A 19,745-nucleotide genomic window follows, 5' to 3' on the forward strand; every position below is an offset into this window, starting at 1 on the left:
CTAGGCTTAAATAAAGGTTAAAAAAAAGAGTAACCTCAGACACTGCAGCCCTACTATGCCACTGAATAATTTAATGCTCTTCCTGTATTCTGGCAGCAGGGGGCAGCATTGCATAGGGCTTGATATCACCACTGCCAACCTCAGTGTCTGCCAGATACTCCATGAGCGTTATAACATTCACACGTTCCTTCATTCCTCCCTGCTTTTTCACGATTTTGCTTCTTGGCCACATCTTGACATTTAATATGACATTTGCACTCTGTCTGAGATCACTGTGGATTACGTTTTTTGAAACCATTACCGTCTATGACGTTTTACCTTGTGGGACTGTGGCATTTGCTCTTGTCTCATGTTTTGATAATCATGCACTGAATTTTGTCATATCTTACCTTTTTCCTGACCTGTCAAAGGCTTTCAGATGCAACGCTACCAGTTAATTCTAAACAAGCTAACTGTCTCTTGGCATGACCTGGCAACATTCCTGTAAATCCAGCAGCATCCCAGAATTACTCTGTTTCCTCCCCTTTTGCATCCCACCCCTCCTGTTGTCCTCCTTAACGATTCCGCTCAGGTCAAACCGACGTGGGGAGAGCCGTCAATTTAGTGGGGGAAACACAGCGAAATATGAAGAGTAATCGTTGGCTGGTAAATTGCACAATTGGCAGCGGAGCTGGGAAATTAGGAAAGCACAACTCAATTAAAGGCACTTAGGCTGCGAGACCTGGCATTTATACTAAACTTCCAAACTCCATTAAAACGGAATTTGAGCTGGAAAAACTCTGATTTTAAAGCACCTCGATGGGATAACCAGTCTTTTAAAGCGCACACACAGTCGTAAAGAGACTTCTGAGACGTAGGGTTCTGGACTGATCTTTTTAAGGTTAAGGAGACACCAAAGGCAAACGGGCTAAAGGGAGACTTGTAAAGTCTAATTCCATTACACCCTCTGCCTCACCTTCAGTCTTATCTACCAAGAGCCAGGTTATCAAGGGGAGGATGTATATCTCTCTGTCTAAAGACCTGAGATGAGAGAAAAGCAATTCTTGTTGAAATGTTGTCTGTCAGGATGATTTTGAAGCTCAAGGGCTGAATGAAATCTACGATTTGAATAAGGTTGTGTTTGGTTGTTTCCCCTTGGCATGTTGTTTTGGGGAGGTTAAAAGATAAATGTCATTTCTGAGTCTGTGCTCCACATATCACATTTTCTTTCAACCTTGGAAGTTAGTCAGCGACTTTTATACCACTGTTGTGGTTGAAATATTAAGTGACACTAACCTCCTCCCTTAGGCAATGGATAAAGGTCTAAACTTTGAGTTTACTTTGTTTTTATTTTATTTATGTTAGACCTTTAATACCATTAAAAGACAGTCAACTTTGAGCTATAGGGTTTGATGCAGCTGTTTATTTGGTTGGTTGCTTGTAAACCGATTTGTCCTCGCCAGGAACATAAAGTTATGCTAACTGTCCCCTTCCATCAATTCTTCATCACCAGGCCCTACACACACACACACACACACTGAAAGAGAGAGACTGCATACACACTCATTCACACACCCAGTCGATTTGGCACAGAGCTCATAAGGCAGGTTTTAAAATATTCCTTTCCTGCGCAAATTTGTTTCACCTTAAGGTGGATTTCATTATTTCATTTGTGCGCGGCCTGACAGGGTGAGTGAATCATTTTGACAGGCATTGTCTGAAGCCTCGATTGCAAACTCTTGATTTTGTATATTTTTGGTTTAAGGAGCATAGGAATTGAAGCTTTGATTGGCTCATGGCCAAGACTCAGAGAAGTGGTTTTACTGTTTTCGGTGTGTGAAGAGATCCTTATCAATTGCACTTCAGTTGCCCCTAGCTTACCAGGCGTTGAGCGTCAGGGCTGCTTTGACCCATCAACCTTTTTAATGTAAGTGTGTTTACGCTCCCACGCTCTAGCCAGGTTAGGTGGTTGTGATGACTTTTGGTTGGAGCATGATGCTTGCAATACCAGATTTGTGTGGGTTACTTTGACATGGTCGTATGCATTAGGCTCCTTTTGAATAAAAGGAATCTGATGATAACCCAGAGGATATTATACTACCAACATTAAAGGGATAGTTCACCCAAATGACGCTTTAGTTTTTTTAGCAGTCTATGGACAAGGTATGACAGCAATCCATGCTTTGGTTTAGTTTGCAAATGCTAATGTTTTAGTATTTATGGCACGAATCCCATTCAAGTCATGGGACCGATATTAGTATTTTTCGCGCTTCATGTTCAAATCGTCTATACGTGACTTGAGCTTCACGGGTAAACTTTCGAATGATTTGGACATGATGAAAATCTATCGGTCTCATGACTTGAATGGGATTTGTGCCACAAGTGCTCAAACATTTGGAAACAGTGCGAGGGAAACTAAACTTAAACATTGATTACTATCATACTTTTTCCATAGACTGCTTGCATGTTTAAGGAAACCAATATGGTATTTTTTATTTATTTTCTAACCTATCCCCATAATCCATTGACATGGAAATTGCCCCTGAAGTGTTTGGTCGATTCTGTCAAATTTTGTCATGACTGAATTCCGTCATCAAATTATTTTAGTCACATGCGCCTAATACAACAGGTGTAGATCTGAAATGCTTACTTACAAGCCCTTAACCAACAATGCAGTTTTATGAAAAATAAGAGTCAAGAAAAATATTTACTAAATAAACTAAAGTAAAAATAAGAGCAACATCGATACAGAGTCAATGTGTGGGGGTACCCGTTAGCCATGCCTGAGCGAACAATCTGACTATGGTGGCTGGTGTCTATGGCAATTTTTAGGGCCTTTGACACCACCTGGTATAGAGGTCCTGGATGGCTGGAAGCTTGACCCGAGTGATATACTGGGCCGTACGCACTACCCACTGTAGCGCCTTGCAGTCCGTAGAGTTTCTAGTGTTTATGAAAGAAGCCTTTCTCTTCCCAGGCTCCGGTTCATTTCCCAGGCTTGGTTGAACTCATCCAACACCAAAGTGTTTTCTCCTAGCGTATCTTCAGCTTCATTATGGCTTCACTTTGAAAACTTTTAATTTGCTCCCAAATCGAGGACTTTTAAAAGGTGATGTGTTGAGAAAGTCATCAGCCTGGGGCTATTGCCCATCCATAAAAGGATATGGCCTGCAGCAGGGAGGTTTATGGGTATTGGTTGGTAGGAGTGTGTTTGGGACTGTGTGTACCCATCTTGAGGTGTGACTAGAGGTGGTAATGTGTTATTGTTGGTGCAATGCAAATTCTCTGTGGGTCTACCAGTGCATTCGGAAAGTATTCAGACCCCTTGACTTTTCCCACATTTTGTTACGTTACAGCCTTATTCTAAAATAGATTTTATTTTAATTTTTTTTTATCCTCATCAATCTACACACTACCCCATAATGACAAAGCAAAAAAAGGTTTTCTGAAATGTTTGCACATTTATAACAGAATAGAAATACCTTTTATTAACTTAAGTATTCAGACCCTTTGCTAAGATATTTGATATTGAGCTCCGGTGCATCCTGTTTCCATGGATCATCCTTGATGTTTCTACAACTTCATTGGAGTCCACCTTCGGCAAATTAAATTGATTGGAAATTATTTGGAAATGCATTTGGAAAGGCAAACACCTGTCTATATAAGGTTGACAGTGCAAAAACCCAGCCATGAGGTAAAAGGAATTGTCCGTAGAGCTCCAAGACACGATTGTGTCGGCACAGATCTGGGGAAGGGTACCAAAAAATGTCTGCAGCATTGAAGGTCCCCAAGAACACAGTGGCATCCATCATTCTTAAATGGAAGAAGTTTGGTACCACGAAGACTATTCCTAGAGCTGGCACCTGGCCAAACTAAGCAATCGGGGAAGAAGGGCCTTGGTCAGGGAGGTGACCAAGAACCCAATGGTCACTCTGATAGAGCTCCAGAGTTTGTCTGTGGGGATGTGAGAGAATTCCAGAAGGACAACAATCTCTACAGCACTCCACCAATCAGGCCTTTATGGTAGAGTGGCCAGAAGGAAGCCACTCTTCAGTAAAATTCACTTGACAGCCCGCTTGGCATTTGCCAAAAGGCACCTAAAGGACTCTGACCATGAGAAACAAGATTCTCTTGTCTGATGAGACCAAGATTGAACTCTTTGGCCTGAATGCCAAGTCTGGAGGAAACCTTGCACCATCCCTACGGTGAAGCATGGTGTTGGCAGCATCATGCAGTGGGGATGTTTTTCCGTAGCACGGACTGTGACACTAGTCAGGATAGATGAACTGAGCAATGTAAAAAGAGATCCTTGATGAAAACTTGCTCCAGAGCTCTCTGGACCTCAGACTGGGGTGAAGTTTCACCTTCCAGCAGGACAACGACCCTCTGCACACAGCCAAGACAAGGCACGAGTGGCTTCGGCACAAGTCTCTGAATGTGCTTGAATGGACCAGCAAAAATTTCTCGACCTGGTTTTTGCTTTGTCATTATAGAGTATTGTGTGTAGATTGAGGGAAGAAAACAATTTAATCAATTGTGGAATAAGGTTGTAACGTATTTGAAAAGTCAAGGCATCTGAATGCTTTCCAATGCACTGTGTATGTGATCTGATGCTTTGTTAATAAGGTAGGGGTTGCAATGGAAGTATGTATCTACCTCACTCAGAGCCCGGTTGTGTGTACGAGCGGTGCTGTCATTAGCAGGCCCCTCATGCTCAGCAGTGGTTTTGCTCCAGATGAGCTCTCTTGTCTGGCATTCAGCCTGGCCCGACCCAGATGGAGAAATCTGGAAAGCTCTACCCTCCCAACATTTTTATCATGCTCTTTTCTTTTCAGTTTTTCTTTTTCAACATCTTGAGTTGAAACACTGTTGTCTTTCACTTTGCTGGCTTAATGATGGGGTGGTGGGTGGGATGTTCTTTTGGGCTTATGTTATGTGACATGTCTGCAAAATGTAAATAAAAACGTATTACAAGAAAGGAAGAAAAATGGAGACTAATATGACCCTTAACCCCAGCCCCCTGTGGCCCAGGCCTACAGCAGCAGTATCGGGAGTGTCAGGAGCTGCTTGGGCTCTACCAGCAGTACCTCTCTCAGCAGCAGGAGAAACTCAATCAGTCCATAGCCCAGCTCAGCCACATCCGCAGCTCCCACTATAACACCCAAAGCAAGGTACACACTGTGTGTGTGAATGCCTGCAACATGCGTAATGCAAGATTGTGATACAGATACACATCTGAGAGATGGCGAAAGTGTGAATGTGTGTGAAAGAGCATATTTGTGTGTGCCCGTCACCTTCCCTAGTGAGCCATCTCCAAACAACAGTGCTATTCACCATCACGCAATACCCCCAACTGGGAGAGATGCACATACACACTCACATTTTCTTTTCAAAGGACCTGTCCTAAGATCTAGACAGCACATCAAATGTCACGACAGCTAAGGAAAAGTCTACTATGACCGCGTACAGTAGCACAAACCATTTCTCAAGGTAATCATTTAGACAACTTCGTCATCCTCCGTGGCCTACGGTGGGGCTGAGTAATGCGTGTTTGCGTGCTCTGTGACCGCACACTGGATTAGTCAGTCGCTCTCTTGTCTTGCTGAAGGTGGGCACTTTTCTGTTCTCTACTCTAAGGGTTTATCTTTTTCGCTTCAGAGACCTTGGTTTCCCTGTGCTCAGCACTTTTTTTTTTTCCTTGCCCAAACCAAATTGAAGTGAAATATTCCATACCTCTTACTTCTGCGTTGTCGAGTATATCTTGGCTCAACCATTGCTCTCTCACAGAAAAGTTAAAACGGGTAAAGGAAGGAGTGACCCCTTACTCTTAAACACTTGTAGAGATTGGAGACGAATACATGACAGATTTTATTGATGCCTACATACTGTAGCAGTTAATACCGGCTGAAATCCAGGTGCATAAGTTTAAATGGTAACATTGAATAATATATTGACAATAGATACCAACAGAAAGGTATATTTGACTGGGTGGCTCTCTTGTCTCCACAGGCCCCCAGCAGCGAGGGAGCCTCCACCAAGCTTAACAGGGGAGAGAGGGCCACAGCCTTGGATGGCTCCTACCTAGACCTGCCCACTCTTGGAGAAACGGGGACAAACAGAGGAGGAAGAGAGCTAAATAGTGGAGGAAGAGGAGCGGGAGGAAGAGTCCCATGCCTGAGTCCTGCCTCTCTCTCGGACGACCTTCACTCAGACACCCCCCCTCCCTATTCCTCCAGCGACCAATCCCAGGGACCAATGAAACCACTGGGCTCCCGAGGAGGGGCCCATAGCGAGCTTCGTCTAGCGTCCCAACGCAGCAGACAGGAAAGTCTGGTCAAAGGGAGGTTCCCCCATAGGGGGGCCACAGAAGCCCCTCTACTGGGCAACACCAGCCCGCTGCTCCACAACGGCCCTGGTGAACTACTCAAAGACAGCAGAGGTCTACTTGGACCTGGAGGGTTACTACCCGGAGAAGATCCATCGGGGGAGGGATTAGAGGCAGAGGGGGCCCTCACAGCACCCCTCCTGGGCCCGGAAGACTGGGAGGAGAGGAGGCACCAGCTGTTCCTGCAGAAGCTGCAGCTGGAGGTGGAGAGAGAGCGGCTGCAGGCACGGCTGGCCCAGCAGGAGGAGCGTCTGATCAGACAGAACCAGCATCTCCGACACACACGCCTAGACTACAGCAGGTATTAAATTGAATTACATTTTCATACTGAACAAAAATATTAATTCAACATGCAACAATTTCAAAGATATGTGTCTGCAACAATCTCAGATGCCCCCCCCCCCAAAAAAAAAAATGAAAAAAAAAATAAGTAGGGTTGTGGATCAGAAAACCAGTCAGTATCTGGTGTGACCACCATTTGCCCCATGCAGTGCGACACGTCTCCTTCGCATACAGTTGATCAGGCTGTTGATTGTGGAATGTTGTCCCACTCCTCTTTAATAGCTGTGCGAAATTGTTGGATATTAGTGGGAACTGGAGCACGCTGTTGTATGCGTCGATCCAGAGCATCCCAAACAATGCTCAATGTGTGACATGTCTGGGAATGCAGGCCATGGAAGAACTGGGACATTTTCAGCTTCCAGGAATTGTGTATGGGGCCATGCATTATCATGCTGAAACATGAGGTGATGGTGGTGGATGAATGGCACTACGATGGGCCTCAGGATCTCGTCACGGCATGTCTGTGCATTCAAATTGTCATCGATAAAATGCAATGGTGTTGGTTGTCCGTAGCTTATGCTTGCCCATACAATAACCTCACCACCACCATGGGGCACTGTGTTCACAACGGCATCTACAAACTGCTCGACCCACACAACGCCATGCAGATGATTTGTGGTTGTGAGGCCGGTTTGACCTACTGCCAAATTTTCGAAAATGACATTGGTAGAGAAATTAACATTTTATATTATCTTGGAACAGCTCTGGTGGACATTCCTGCAGTCACCATGCCAACTACACGTTCCCTCAACTTGTGTTGTGACCAAACTGCACATTTCAGAATGGTCTTTTATTGTCCCCAGCACAAGTCGCACGTGTAATGATAGATTCTACAGTATTTCAATAAAATATTTCCAGGACAAAATTACATGTATTCTTTTGTTCTAGTGGGGACAGTAACATTAGCGCTACCTATTAGTCACCCAGAGTGTGTTTGTGTGTATATACAGTGCATTCAGACCCCTTGACATTTTCACATTTTGATAAATTATAACTAAAAACAGGTTTTTAGAAATGTTTGCAAATGAAAAGATACCTTATTTACATAAGTATTCAGACCCATAAGTATTCAGACTCAAAATTGAGCTTGGGTGCATCCTGTTTCCATTGATGCTTATGTAAATGGAATATTTCACTTTTATTTTTATAAATTTGCAAAAATGTCCACCTGTTTTTGCTTTGTCATTATGGGGTATTGTGTGTAGATTGGTGAGGGGGGACAACTATTTAATCCATTGTTGAATAAGGCTGTAATTGAACAAAATGTGGAAAAAGCCAAGGGGTCTGAATACTTTTCCGAATGCACTGTAGATCATTGATATAGGACCTGCACATACTGCACACAGCAGGGATCGACTTTCAGGTAAATTTGCCAGTGGCACACCGGGCCAGTGCCAACTCCAAGGTACTGGCCGGATTGGGGGAAAAAATGCATACTTGCACAAGATCTGACAGGGATCGAATGATGCATGCATAATTTCAATAGCAGGTGATTTTTATCTTTCATTTGCGGGCTGAGCAAGAAGCCTATACCGTGTTCATACAGACAATTGCAAGTCAAATTCAAGGACTTTTTCAAGCATTTAATTGTAATTATTAAGGACCTACAATGTATATTTAATTGTTGTAATATCTATAGAAACCCCCCCCCCCCACACACACTTCAAGAATGTTTTGGCCAAATAGACATGCTCCCGACACAAACACACTAATGGAGTCTGTGCACTTGGTAAATAGTCAGTCTTGCCATTCGAGATGTTGAAGAGTTACTGAGATGTTATTATATCATATTTTAAAAGGAGAAAGCGACCAAAAATCAGGTTCCCTTTGTAATGGAACGCTTTGAATGGAGAACCAAGTTGAAGCCAAACATTGGAAGTTGTTTTGCCAATAATAACATGGTTATCCTGCAACAGAAGCATCAGGAAACAAAATAATGGTCTTACATCTCATAAAAACTGATCAGAAATGAAATCACAGATCATTTATTTTGGGGGAGTAGAACTTGGAAATCGGCTAGCATAACGTCAGACTTTTCAAGGACCATAGACCCTAAAGGTAAGCTATTCCATGATGATTGATTTGCGCATTGCAAATATTCCACTAAGAATTAACTTTTTAAATACCTGGTTTGCATACCCATTCTTACCTTAGTATTTACTGGTAGATATCATAACTTGGAACATGTCTTACTGCTTTCCTACCCCTACCGCTGTCAGTTTTCGCTCCACCGAGAACGATATTTGACAGTTGCGTTCTCTCTCTCCAACAGATTATCTATAGGATTTATAAATATGCGTGTAGCGCGCGTATGATGATTAATCAACATAACAAACAGCTTCGAGAATCCTTCCGTTTTTAAATCAATTATGTTGCCTAGCGTTATTAAAATATTTTTGATGGTGGTGATCGACTAGGCCAGAAGATTTCCAAAACCTCCCCAGGATGTCGAGACAGACGGGGGCATTCCCGTGCTGTACTTGCCTCTTTTTAGAAAGTTGGTTTGTTTTTGGTCAATTGCACATTATTTTAATAAATCATAATGATATTTAAAATTTTAAAAAAGCGACTTGTGAACCGAAAACGAATGTGATCAGGTGAAAACGTTTCACTGCCACAAGTCAAACGGTGCAGTATTGAAGCCTGGTCAAACACGATGTGAACAATATTTGGGGCCTGTGCTTAATGTTGTGTCTTACAGGTTCCAGCAAGCCACTTTAGACAAACTCAGCCACTCAATGTCCAGAAATGGGACCGATCCTTTACCCAACAGCCGTGCACTACTCAGGTAAAGCCTTGGAACCACCTCACTCAATCGCTCACACACTCTTTCCTCTCCATCTCTCGCTCTCTGAGTAACTGGCATTTTTGTATCTAGTAATCCAACCTTTAACTTACAAAGCTTGACTGTGTCTCTGCAGTGAGATGAGAGGGTGTGACGATGCAGAGGACTTGGCAGAGGAGCAAGAAGTACCTCCACACAAAGATTATACTGCACACATCCCCCTGCAAAACTCCATACACTCCCCTGGTAGGTTGTGTGCATTTGTGTGTGACAGCTCTGTATCCATTGGCTGCCAGTTAGCCATCCCTGCTTCATAGTCTCCTTCATTAGGGTTCTGACGTCCATTTTTTTTTGTTTTGTCCTCCATATGCAGAGTCCTGTCATAACAAGTCCAGGAGGGATATAGCCACCTCTCCTGTGTTGCCCCAGAGCATTCTCAAAGCCACCCCAGCACCGGTGATGTCCCCCACCCTACCTAGGACCCCCCACGCTAGGTAAGCCACAGAATTTGGTGTCCCAATCACAACCTTGTTGTATCCCTTACACCTTTGCTGTTTCCCAATTGACTGTACTGCACCGCAACACCGCATCTTAGCCTTGATCCAAGGATAGCTTAGCCTAGGTCATCATTATCAGCACTTTTTCAAGGTCAAAATAAAGTGTGTTGTCAATTTTCTTTGGGCTGTGATGTCATGAATACGCTATTGTCCAACGTAGTGTACGCATGTCCAGGAAGTTGCAGGTGCTGGGTACACAAAGTAAACCAAAAATAGAGAATAGATCCCTGTCCACTGAGTGCTCCTGCAGGGTTGAAACGATGCACAAAAAACAATGGGAGCATTCATCAGTGTGTGGATATTTGTATTTTATTAATGATCCCCGTTATCTGTATCGATTTATTTCATATGGCTAAGTCTTAATTAAGCATTGAGCACTGAATAAACAAAGCGTTGTTAAAAGCTGTGCTGTATTTTCATCAAATAACATTTTGTGGGTGTGGCGAAATGCTTGTGGTGTGTTTTCTACCATATCTAGAAACATTTAGATTAGAAAAATACAATTTTCATGAACAAGTCAGGCAGGGTGGAAGTGCAATGCAACATGTCGTCGAACGGGTGTGGAAAAAAAATAGAGGGAGGAAAGAAGGGAATGGGGAGCATGCGGCTGAGGTGGGCCTGGTCGGCACTGGGACTTGGCTTGGCGTTTGATGGGCTAAATGAAGCTTTCTCCCGGGCTAGCGGCAAGGCTGACAGGAGTCAAGCTGCGTTCCATTAGTTGTCCTAGCAGGGACCCAGCAGCAGGTGTAATTGAACAGACTTCTGTGGGGATGCACAGTCTCTGTCTCTGAGAGGAGAGCGAGAGAGAGGGGGGGATAGAGAGAGGGGGGATAGAGAGAGGGGGAGATAGAGAGAGAGAGGGGGGATAGAGCGAGAGAGAGGGGGGATAGAGAGAAGGCGGGGGATGAGAGAGGGGGATAGAGAGAGAGGGGGGATGAGAGAGAGAGGGGGGGGATAGAGAGAGGGGGGGAGAGAGAGAGGGGGGGGAGAGAGGGAGAGGGGGGGGAGAGCGGGAGAGAGGGGGATAGAGAGAAGGCGGGGGGATGAGAGGGGGGGGGAGAGAGGGAGGGGGGGATAGAGAGAGAGAGGGGGGGGGGGGGGAGAGGGGGGAGAGAGGGGGGGGATAGAGAGAGGGGGGTTGAGAGGGGGATGAGAGGGGAGGGGGGTTGAGAGGGTGTTGAGAGAGAGGGGGGATAGAGGGAGAGGGGGGATGAGAGAGAGGGGGATGAGAGAGAGGGGGATAGAGAGAGGGGGATAGAGAGAGGGGGGATAGAGAGAGGGATTGAGGGGGGTTGAGAGAGGGAGGGGGGTTGAGAGAGGGAGGGGGGTTGAAGAGGAGAGAGGGGGTTGAAGAGGGAGAGGGGGGTTGAAGAAGAGGGAGAGGGGGGTTGAAGAGGGAGAGGGGGTTGAAGAGGGAGAGGGGGGTTGGAGAGGGGGGTTAGAGAGGGAGAGGGGGGTTGAGAGAGAGGGAGAGGGGGGTTGAGAGAGGGAGAGGGGGGTTGAGAGAGAGGGAGAGGGGGGTTGAGAGAGGGAGAGGGGGGTTGAGAGAGGGAGAGGGGGGGGTTGAGAGAGGGAGAGAGGGGGTTGAGAGAGGGAGAGGGGGGTTGAGAGAGGGGGGTTGAGAGAGGGAGAGGGGGGTGGGAGAGGGGGGGGGGGGGTGGGAGAGGGGAGGGGGGGGGTGGGAGAGGGGGGTTGGAGAGGGAGAGGGGGGATGGAGAGGGAGAGGGGGGATGGAGAGGGAGAGGGGGGGATGGAGAGGGAGAGGGGGGATAGAGGGGGAGGGAGAGGGGGGTTGAGAGGGAGGGGGGGATTGAGAGGGGGAGGGGGGGGGATGAGAGAGAGAGGGGGATTGAGAGGGGAGGGGGGATTGAGAGGGAGGGGGGGGGTTGAGAGGGAGGGGGGTTGAGAGAGGGAGGGGGGTTGAGAGAGAGGAGGGGGAATTGAGAGGGAGAGAGGGGGGGATAGAGAGAGAGAGGGGGGGATTGGGGAGAGAGGAGGGAGGGGGGGGATTGAGAGAGAGGGAGGGGGGGATTGAGAGAGAGGGGGGATTGAGAGAGGGGGGGGATGAGAGAGAGGGGGGGAGAGAGAGAGAGGGGGGGATTGAGAGAGGGGGGGGGGGGATTGAGAGAGAGAGGGGGGATTGAGAGAGAGGGGGGGATTGAGAGAGAGGGGGGGGATTGAGAGGGGGGGATTGAGAGAGAGGGGGGGTTGAGAGGGAGGGGGGTTGAGAGGGAGGGGGGTTGAGAGGGAGAGAGGAGGGAGAGAGGGGGATTGAGAGGGGGGGGGGGGATTGAGAGAGAGGGGGGTTGAGAGGGAGGGGGGTTGAGAGGGAGGGGGGTTGAGAGGGAGAGAGGAGGGAGGGGGGATTGAGAGGGAGGGGGGATTGAGAGAGAGGGGGGATTGAGAGAGAGAGAGAGGGGGGATGAGAGAGAGGGGGGGATGAGAGAGAGAGAGGGGGGGATGAGAGAGAGGGGGGGGATTGAGAGAGAGAGGGGGATAGAGAGAGGGAGAGGGGGATTGAGAGGGAGAGGGGGGATTGAGAGGGAGAGGGGGGGGATGAGAGGGAGAGGGGGGGATAGATAGGGGGGATAGAGAGAGGGGGGGATAGAGAGAGGGGGGGAGAGGGAGGGATAGAGGGAGGGGGGGGGGGATAGGGAGGGGGAGGGAGAGGGGGGTTGAGAGAGGGAGAGGGGGGTTGAGAGAGGGAGAGGGAGGGGGGTTGAGAGGAGAGGGGGGATAGGGAGGGGGGAGGGAGAGGGGGGTTGAGAGAGGGAGAGGGGGGTTGAGAGGGGGGGATAGGGAGAGGGGGATAGAGGGGGGTTTGAGAGGGAGAGGGGGGTTTGAGAGGGAGGGGGTTTGAGAGGGAGGGGGGGGGGATGAGAGGGAGAGAGGGGGGATGAGAGGGAGAGGGGGGGATAGGGAGAGGGGGGTTGAGGGAGAGGGGGGTTGAGAGGGAGAGGGGGGTTGAGAGGGGGAGGGGGGATAGGGGGGGGAGAGGGAGAGGGGGGTTGAGAGAGAGGGAGAGGGGGGTTGAGAGAGGGGGGATAGAGAGGGGGGATAGAGAGGGGGGTTTGAGAGGGAGAGGGGGGATGAGAGGGAGAGGGGGGATAGAGAGGGAGAGGGGGGATAGAGAGAGAGAGGGGGATAGAGAGAGAGAGGGGGGGATAGAGAGAGAGGGGGGATAGAGAGAGAGGGGGGATAGAGAGAGAGAGGGGGGGATTGAGAGGGAGGGGGGATTGAGAGGGAGGGGGGGTTGAGAGGGAGAGGGGGGAATTGAGAGAGGGGGATAGAGAGAGAGAGAGGGGGGATTGAGAGGAGAGGGAGAGAGGAGGGAGAGGGAGGGGGGATTGAGAGGGAGGGGGGGGATTGAGAGAGGGGGGGGATTGAGAGAGAGGGGGGATGAGAGAGAGAGGGGGATGAGAGAGAGAGGGGGGATGAGAGAGAGAGAGGAGAGGGGGATTGAGAGAGAGAGGGGGATAGGGAGGGAGAGGGGGGTTTGAGAGGGAGAGGGGGTTTGAGAGGGAGAGGGGGGATTGAGAGGGAGAGGGGGATTGAGAGGGAGAGGGGGGATTGAGAGGGAGAGGGGGATAGAGAGAGAGAGGGAGGGGGGATAGAGAGAGGGAGGGGGGGATAGAGAGAGGGAGGGGGGGATAGAGAGAGGGAGGGGGGGATAGAGAGAGAGGGGGGGGGATGAGAGAGAGGGGGGGATGAGAGAGAGAGGGGGGGATGAGAGAGAGAGGGGGGATGAGAGAGAGAGGGGGGATGAGAGAGAGGGGGGATGAGAGAGGGGGGATTGAGAGAGAGAAGGGGGATTGAGAGGGGGATAGGGAGAGAGAGAGGGGGGGATGAGAGAGATGGGGGAATTGAGAGAGAGGGGGGGGGATGAGAGAGAGAGGGGGGGATTGAGAGGGGAGAGGGGGGATTGAGAGGGAGGGGGGATGAGGGGGATTGAGAGAGAGAGGGGGGGGATTGAGAGAGAGAGAGGGGGATTGAGAGAGAGAGAGGGGGGATTGAGAGAGATTGAGAGAAGGGGGATTGAGAGGGGGGATATAGAGAGAGAGAGTGGGGGATAGGAGAGGGGGATATAGAGAGAGAGGGGGGGATGAGAGAGGGAGGGGGGGTGAGAGAGAGGGGGAATTGAGAGAGAGAGGGGGGGATGAGAGGGAGAGGGGGGATTGAGAGAGAGAGAGAGGGGGAGAGGGGGAGAGAGAGAGGGGGATTGAGAGAGAGAGGGGGATTGAGAGAGAGAGAGGGGGATTGAGAGGGGGGATAGGGAGAGGGGGATATAGAGAGAGAGAGTGGGGGATAGGGAGAGGGGGGATATAGAGAGAGAGAGGGGGGTGAGAGAGAGAGGGGGGTGAGAGAGAGAGAGGGGGGGTGAGAGAGAGGGGGGTGAGAGAGAGAGGGGGATTGAGAGAGGGGGATTGAGAGGAGAGAGGGGGGATTGAGAGGGAGATAGAGGGGGGGGGGGATTGAGAGGGAGATGGGGGGATGAGAGAGAGAGAGGGGGGATGAGAGAGGGGGGATTGAGAGAGGGAGAGAGGGGGATTGAGAGAGAGAGAGGGAGAGGGGGGGATAGAGAGAGGGGGGGGATAGAGAGAGAGGGGGGGATAGAGAGAGGGTTTGGATAGAGAGAGGGGGGGGATTGAGAGAGGGGTGATAGAGAGAGAGAGAGAGAGAGAGGGGGGGGATTGAGAGGAGAGAGGGGGATTGAGAGGGGAGAGGGGGTATTGAGAGGGAGAGGGGGTATTGAGAGAGAGATAGGGGGGTATTGAGAGAGAGATAGGGGGGTTGAGAGAGAGGGGGGATAGAGAGAGAGAGAGGGGGGATTGAGAGAGAGAGAGAGGGGGATTGAGAGGGGGATTAGAGAGAGAGAGGGGGATTGAGAGAGAGAGAGGGGGGGGGGATTGAGAGAGAGAGGGGTGGGATTGAGAGAGAGGGGGTGGGATTGAGAGAGAGGGGTGGGATTGAGAGAGAGGGGTGGGATTGAGAGAGAGGGTGGGATTGAGAGGGGGGATTGAGAGAGGGGGATTGAGAGAGAGAGGGGGGGGATTGAGAGAGAGGGGGGATTGAGAGAGAGGGGGGGGGATAGAGAGAGAGAGGGGGGGGGATTGAGAGGGGGATTGAGAGAGAGGGGGATTAGAGAGAGAGAGGGGGGGATTGAGAGGGGGGGATTGAGAGAGAGAGAGGGGGGATTGAGAGAGAGGGGGGGATTGAGAGAGAGAGAGGGTGGATTGAGAGAGAGAGAGAGGGGGATTGAGAGAGAGGGGGGATTGAGAGAGAGAGAGGGGGGATTGAGAGAGAGAGAGAGGGGGGATTGAGAGAGAGAGGGGGGATGAGAGAGAGGGGGGGATTGAGAGGGGGGGGGATTGAGAGAGAGGGGGGGGATGAGAGAGAGAGAGAGGGGGGGGGTATGAGAGAGAGAGAGGGGGGTATGAGAGAGAGAGGGGGGGTGAGAGAGAGAGAGGATTGAGAGAGAGAGGGGGGTATGAGAGAGAGAGGGGGGGATTGAGAGAGAGAGAGAAAGGGGGGGATTGAGAGAGAGAGAGGGTCGGGAGTGAGAGAGAGAGAGGGGGAGAGAGAGAGAGAGAGGGGGGATTGAGAGAGAGAGGGAGAGGGGGAGGCTTGAGAGAGGGGGAGGCTTGAGAGAGAGGGTGGAGGCTTGAGAGAGAGAGGGTGGAGGCTTGAGAGAGAGGTGGAGGCTTGAGAGAGAGGGGAGGCTTGAGAGAGAGGGGGAGGCTTGAGAGAGGGAGAGGGGGAGGCTTGAGAGAGGGAGAGGGGGAGGCTTGAGAGAGGGAGAGGGGGAGGCTTGAGAGAGGGAGAGGGGGGGCTTGAGAGGGTGGAGGCTTGAGAGAGGGAGAGGGGGAGGCTTGAGAGAGAGAGGGGGATTGAGAATTGAGAGGGTGAGTCGAGGGGTAGCCTAGAGAGAGAGAGAGAGAGAGAGAGAGAGAGAGAGAGAGAGAGAGAGAGAGAGAGAGAGAGAGAGAGAGAGAGAGAGAGAGAGAGAGAGAGAGAGAGAGAGAGAGAGAGAGAGAGAGAGAGAGAGAGAGAGAGAGAGAGAGAGAGAGAGAGAGAGAGAGAGAGAGAGAGAGAGAGAGAGAGAGAGAGAGAGAGAGAGAGAGAGAGAGAGAGAGGAGGCTTGAGCGAGAGAGAGGAGAGGAGGGGAGGCTTGAGCGAGAGAGAGAGTGGGAAGGATGGCTTGAGAGAGAGAGAGGTGGGGAGGCTTGAGAGAGGTGAGGGAGAGAATGGAATAGGTTGAGAGGGAGAGTGAGGAAGAGGGAAAGGAGTAGGGGGAGAGACAGAATTTGTTACGAATGCCTCCCCATCGCTTGTGTGGAAAGGTAATTAATGTGACAGTGTTGTCTTCCCTCGTGTGTGTGTGTGTGTTGCTTAGCTTGTATGAAATAGTGTGATTTCATTTTTTAAGGGAAAACGTTTCCTCCTTTTTTTGCATTTTATTTCTGTTGTGTCTTTCTGTCTGTGCATATGAATATTACACATTTCTTCAAGTGTGAACTTAAAATGTCCTACTGGGAACATGGTCGTCCATAGCCTAGCAACATGAAGCATCAAGACAGCTTGTCTCTGACTCAGCCAGAAGGAAAGCTCTTCACAATGTTCTGACAAATTGTTTGTACATCTTAAACAATGCAATATGGTCAAAGTAACCACCATGCCAATCGAACCAACTCCAGCAGATGGCCATTAAAACCACTAAGGGAAATCATGGATACAGGTAATTAGTAATATGGAGTGGCTGCGGTTTTGGATTTTCTGGAATCCAACATGCTGTTGCTTAAAAAAAATAATACGTAGATTTCTGCTCATGCGGGGTCCACGAGCCTCCCTCCTTTCAGCTTCTGCTTAGTGCTCACTTACCCGTGATGCTACCACTTGTACACAAACCAGCAGTCAATAGCGATGTAATGTTATTTTCCATCATTAACCATGTTTATGTGAGTAAAGTCACACCGTATTTAGAAAAAGATTAGCACAACTGGGATGGTATAATTTTATAAATGCAGACAGATCATTTGTGCTTTCGATATAGTGGGATCCTTTTGTGTCTGTAAAATGTATAAGGCGAGATGGGGTGTGTGTGTGTGGTCCTCCCACTATGACTCGGGAAACCATGCAGTTTATTAGGCTACAGGTGAAATGCGTTATGATGAACTTCACAGGGTGTGGAAAGTGCATGGTGATCTTGATGCTCCTTTCCAATAAATATCGAGACTCTTATTCTGATGACGTGATTGATGCTTGACATAATACAAATATTATGGATAAAACGTATCCATAATAATCTCAGCATGTAGACTAGCCTACCCGCACTGTATCCAGCTGTTGGCTAAATTGCAGAGAGGCACATTTGCTATTTAACACAACATTTTGTGACCGTGGAGATCGGTAGTGTTGAAAATGCGATGGCAACACATTGAACTTTAGATGTATTTATTTGACCTCCTTTTTCTCCCCAATTTCGTGTGATCCAATTACGATCTTGTCTCATCGCTGCAACCTCCCAATGGGCTCGGGAGAGGCGACGGTTGAGTCATGCATCCTCTGAAACATGACCCCCTCCCACTAACTGCTCTTCTTAACATCCGCCCGCTTAACCCAGCAGCACCAATGTGTCTGACGAAACACTGTTCACCTGACGACCGAAGTCATCCTGCAGGCGCCAGGCTTGCCACACGTCGCGAGAGCGTGATGAGCCGAGTAAAGCCCCCCCCCCCCAGGCCAAATCCTCCCCGAACCCGGCGATGCTGGGCCAATTGTGCTCTGCCCGATGGGACCAGTCACGGCCAGTTGTGACACAGCCTGGGATTGAACCCAGGTCTATAGTAAAAGCCTAAAGCAGGGCCTTAGACCACTGCTCCACTCGGGAGGACCTGAACTTTAGATTTATATTAGTTACATTAAAACTTAGTGTATGAAATGTACTTTTTTTTCTTTTTTTTTTTTTTCTTTTCATATTCGCATGAAAATCTGTCAATTGGAAGAACCTACAGTGGCAAGAAAAAGTATGTGAACCCTTTGGAAATACCTTGATTTCTGCATAAATTGGTCATCAAATTTGATCTGATCTTCATTTAGGTCACAACAATAGACAGTCTGCTTAAAACTAATAACACAAACAATTATACATTTTCATGTCTTTGAACACACTGTGTTAACATTCACAGTGCAGGGTGGGAAAAGTATGTGAACACTTGGATTTAATAACTGGTTTGCCCTCCTTTGGTAGCAATAACCTCAGCCAAACGTTTTCTGGAGTTGCGGATCAGACCTGCACAACGGTCAGGAGGAATTTTTAACCATTCCTCTTTACAAAACTGTTTCATTTCAGCAATATTCTTGGGATGTCTGGTGTGAACTGCTCTCTTGAGGTCATGCCACAGCATCTCAATCTGGTTGAGGTCAGGACTCTGACTGGGCCAGTCCAGAAGGTGTATTTTCTTCTGTTGAAGCCATTCTGTTGTTGATTTACTTCTGTGTTTTGGGTCATTGTCCCGTTGCTTCACCCAACTTCTGTTGAGCTTCAATTGGCGGACATTCTCCTATAAAATGTCACGATAATCTTGGGAATTAATTTTTCCGTCTATGATAGCAAGCTGTCCAGGCCCTGAGGCAGCAAAGCAGCCCCAAACCATGATGCTCCCTCCACCATACTTTACAGTTGGGATGAGGTTTTGATGTTTGTGCTGTGTCTTTTTTTCCTCCACACGTAGTGTTGTGTGTTCCTTCCAAACAACTCAACTGTAGTTTCATCTGTCAACAGAATATTTTGCCGGTAGCGCTGTCGAATTTCCAGGTGCACTTTTGCAAACTTCAGATGTGCAGAAATGTTGTTGTTTTTTGGACAGCAGTGGCTTCTTCTGTGGTGTCCTCCCATGAACACCATTCTTGTTTAGTGTTTTACGTATTGTAGACTCGTCAACCGAGATGTTAGTATGTTCCAGAGATTTCTGTAAGTCTTAAGTTGACACTCCAGGATTCTTCTTAACCTCATTGATCATTCTGCACTGTGCTCTTGCAGTCATCTTTGCAGGATGGCCACTCCTAGGAAGATTAGCAACAGTGCTGAACTTTCTCCATTTATAAACAATTTGTCTTACCGTGGACTGATAAACATCAAGGCTTTTAGAGATAATTTTGTAACACTTTCCAGCTTTATGCATTCTTAATTTTGGGTCGCCCGGGATCTCTTTTCTTCGAGTCACATCAGGCAATGCTTCTTATGAATAGCAAACTCAACTCACATTTTTTTTTTTATAGAGCAAGGCAGCTCTAACCAACATCTCCGATCTTGTCTCACTGATTGGACTCCAGGTTAGCCTATGGGTTTACATACTTTTTCCAACCTACACTGTAAATGATTTATTCAATATGGACAAGAAAAATAACATTTGTATTAGTAATTTATATATTTGTCTATTGTTGTGACCTAGATGAAGATCAGATCAAATTTGATGACCAATTTATTCAGACATCCAGGTAATTCCAAAGGGTTCACATGCTTTTTCTTGCCACTGTTGCTACTGGAAACATTGGCTAAACAGGAGGCTGACAGCTGGCTGTATGGCGGCATAACTATAAAGATTTACATCACACACAACCCATATTGTTTCCCCCCAATACAATGTGTAGATTGTGTCTTGCTTGTGCTACCGCAATATCTGTTACAACAGATGAG

The 19,745-nt window shown here is 48.4% G+C and overlaps 1 protein-coding gene across 5 annotated transcripts in view; it reads left to right on the top strand.

Annotated features, from left to right (window-relative positions):
* The window catches only part of LOC135539795 (protein hinderin-like), a 45,056-nt gene that overhangs the window by 10,815 nt on the left and 14,496 nt on the right, over positions 1-19,745 (top strand). For 3 of the 5 annotated variants that reach the window (XM_064965917.1, XM_064965919.1, XM_064965920.1), the window contains 5 exons: positions 5,011-5,150; positions 5,989-6,665; positions 9,408-9,494; positions 9,628-9,737; positions 9,865-9,985. In XM_064965917.1, coding sequence (XP_064821989.1) covers positions 5,011-5,150; positions 5,989-6,665; positions 9,408-9,494; positions 9,628-9,737; positions 9,865-9,985 — 1,135 coding nt within the window. Of the gene's footprint in view, positions 1-571; positions 646-5,010; positions 5,151-5,988; positions 6,666-9,407; positions 9,495-9,627; positions 9,738-9,864; positions 9,986-19,745 lie in introns of all 5 variants that reach the window. The other 2 variants (XM_064965918.1, XM_064965921.1) reach the window with 2 other exon arrangements.

Source organism: Oncorhynchus masou, chromosome 5 (assembly GCF_036934945.1).
Source record: "Oncorhynchus masou masou isolate Uvic2021 chromosome 5, UVic_Omas_1.1, whole genome shotgun sequence".
NCBI classification, from domain to species: Eukaryota; Metazoa; Chordata; class Actinopteri; order Salmoniformes; family Salmonidae; genus Oncorhynchus; species Oncorhynchus masou.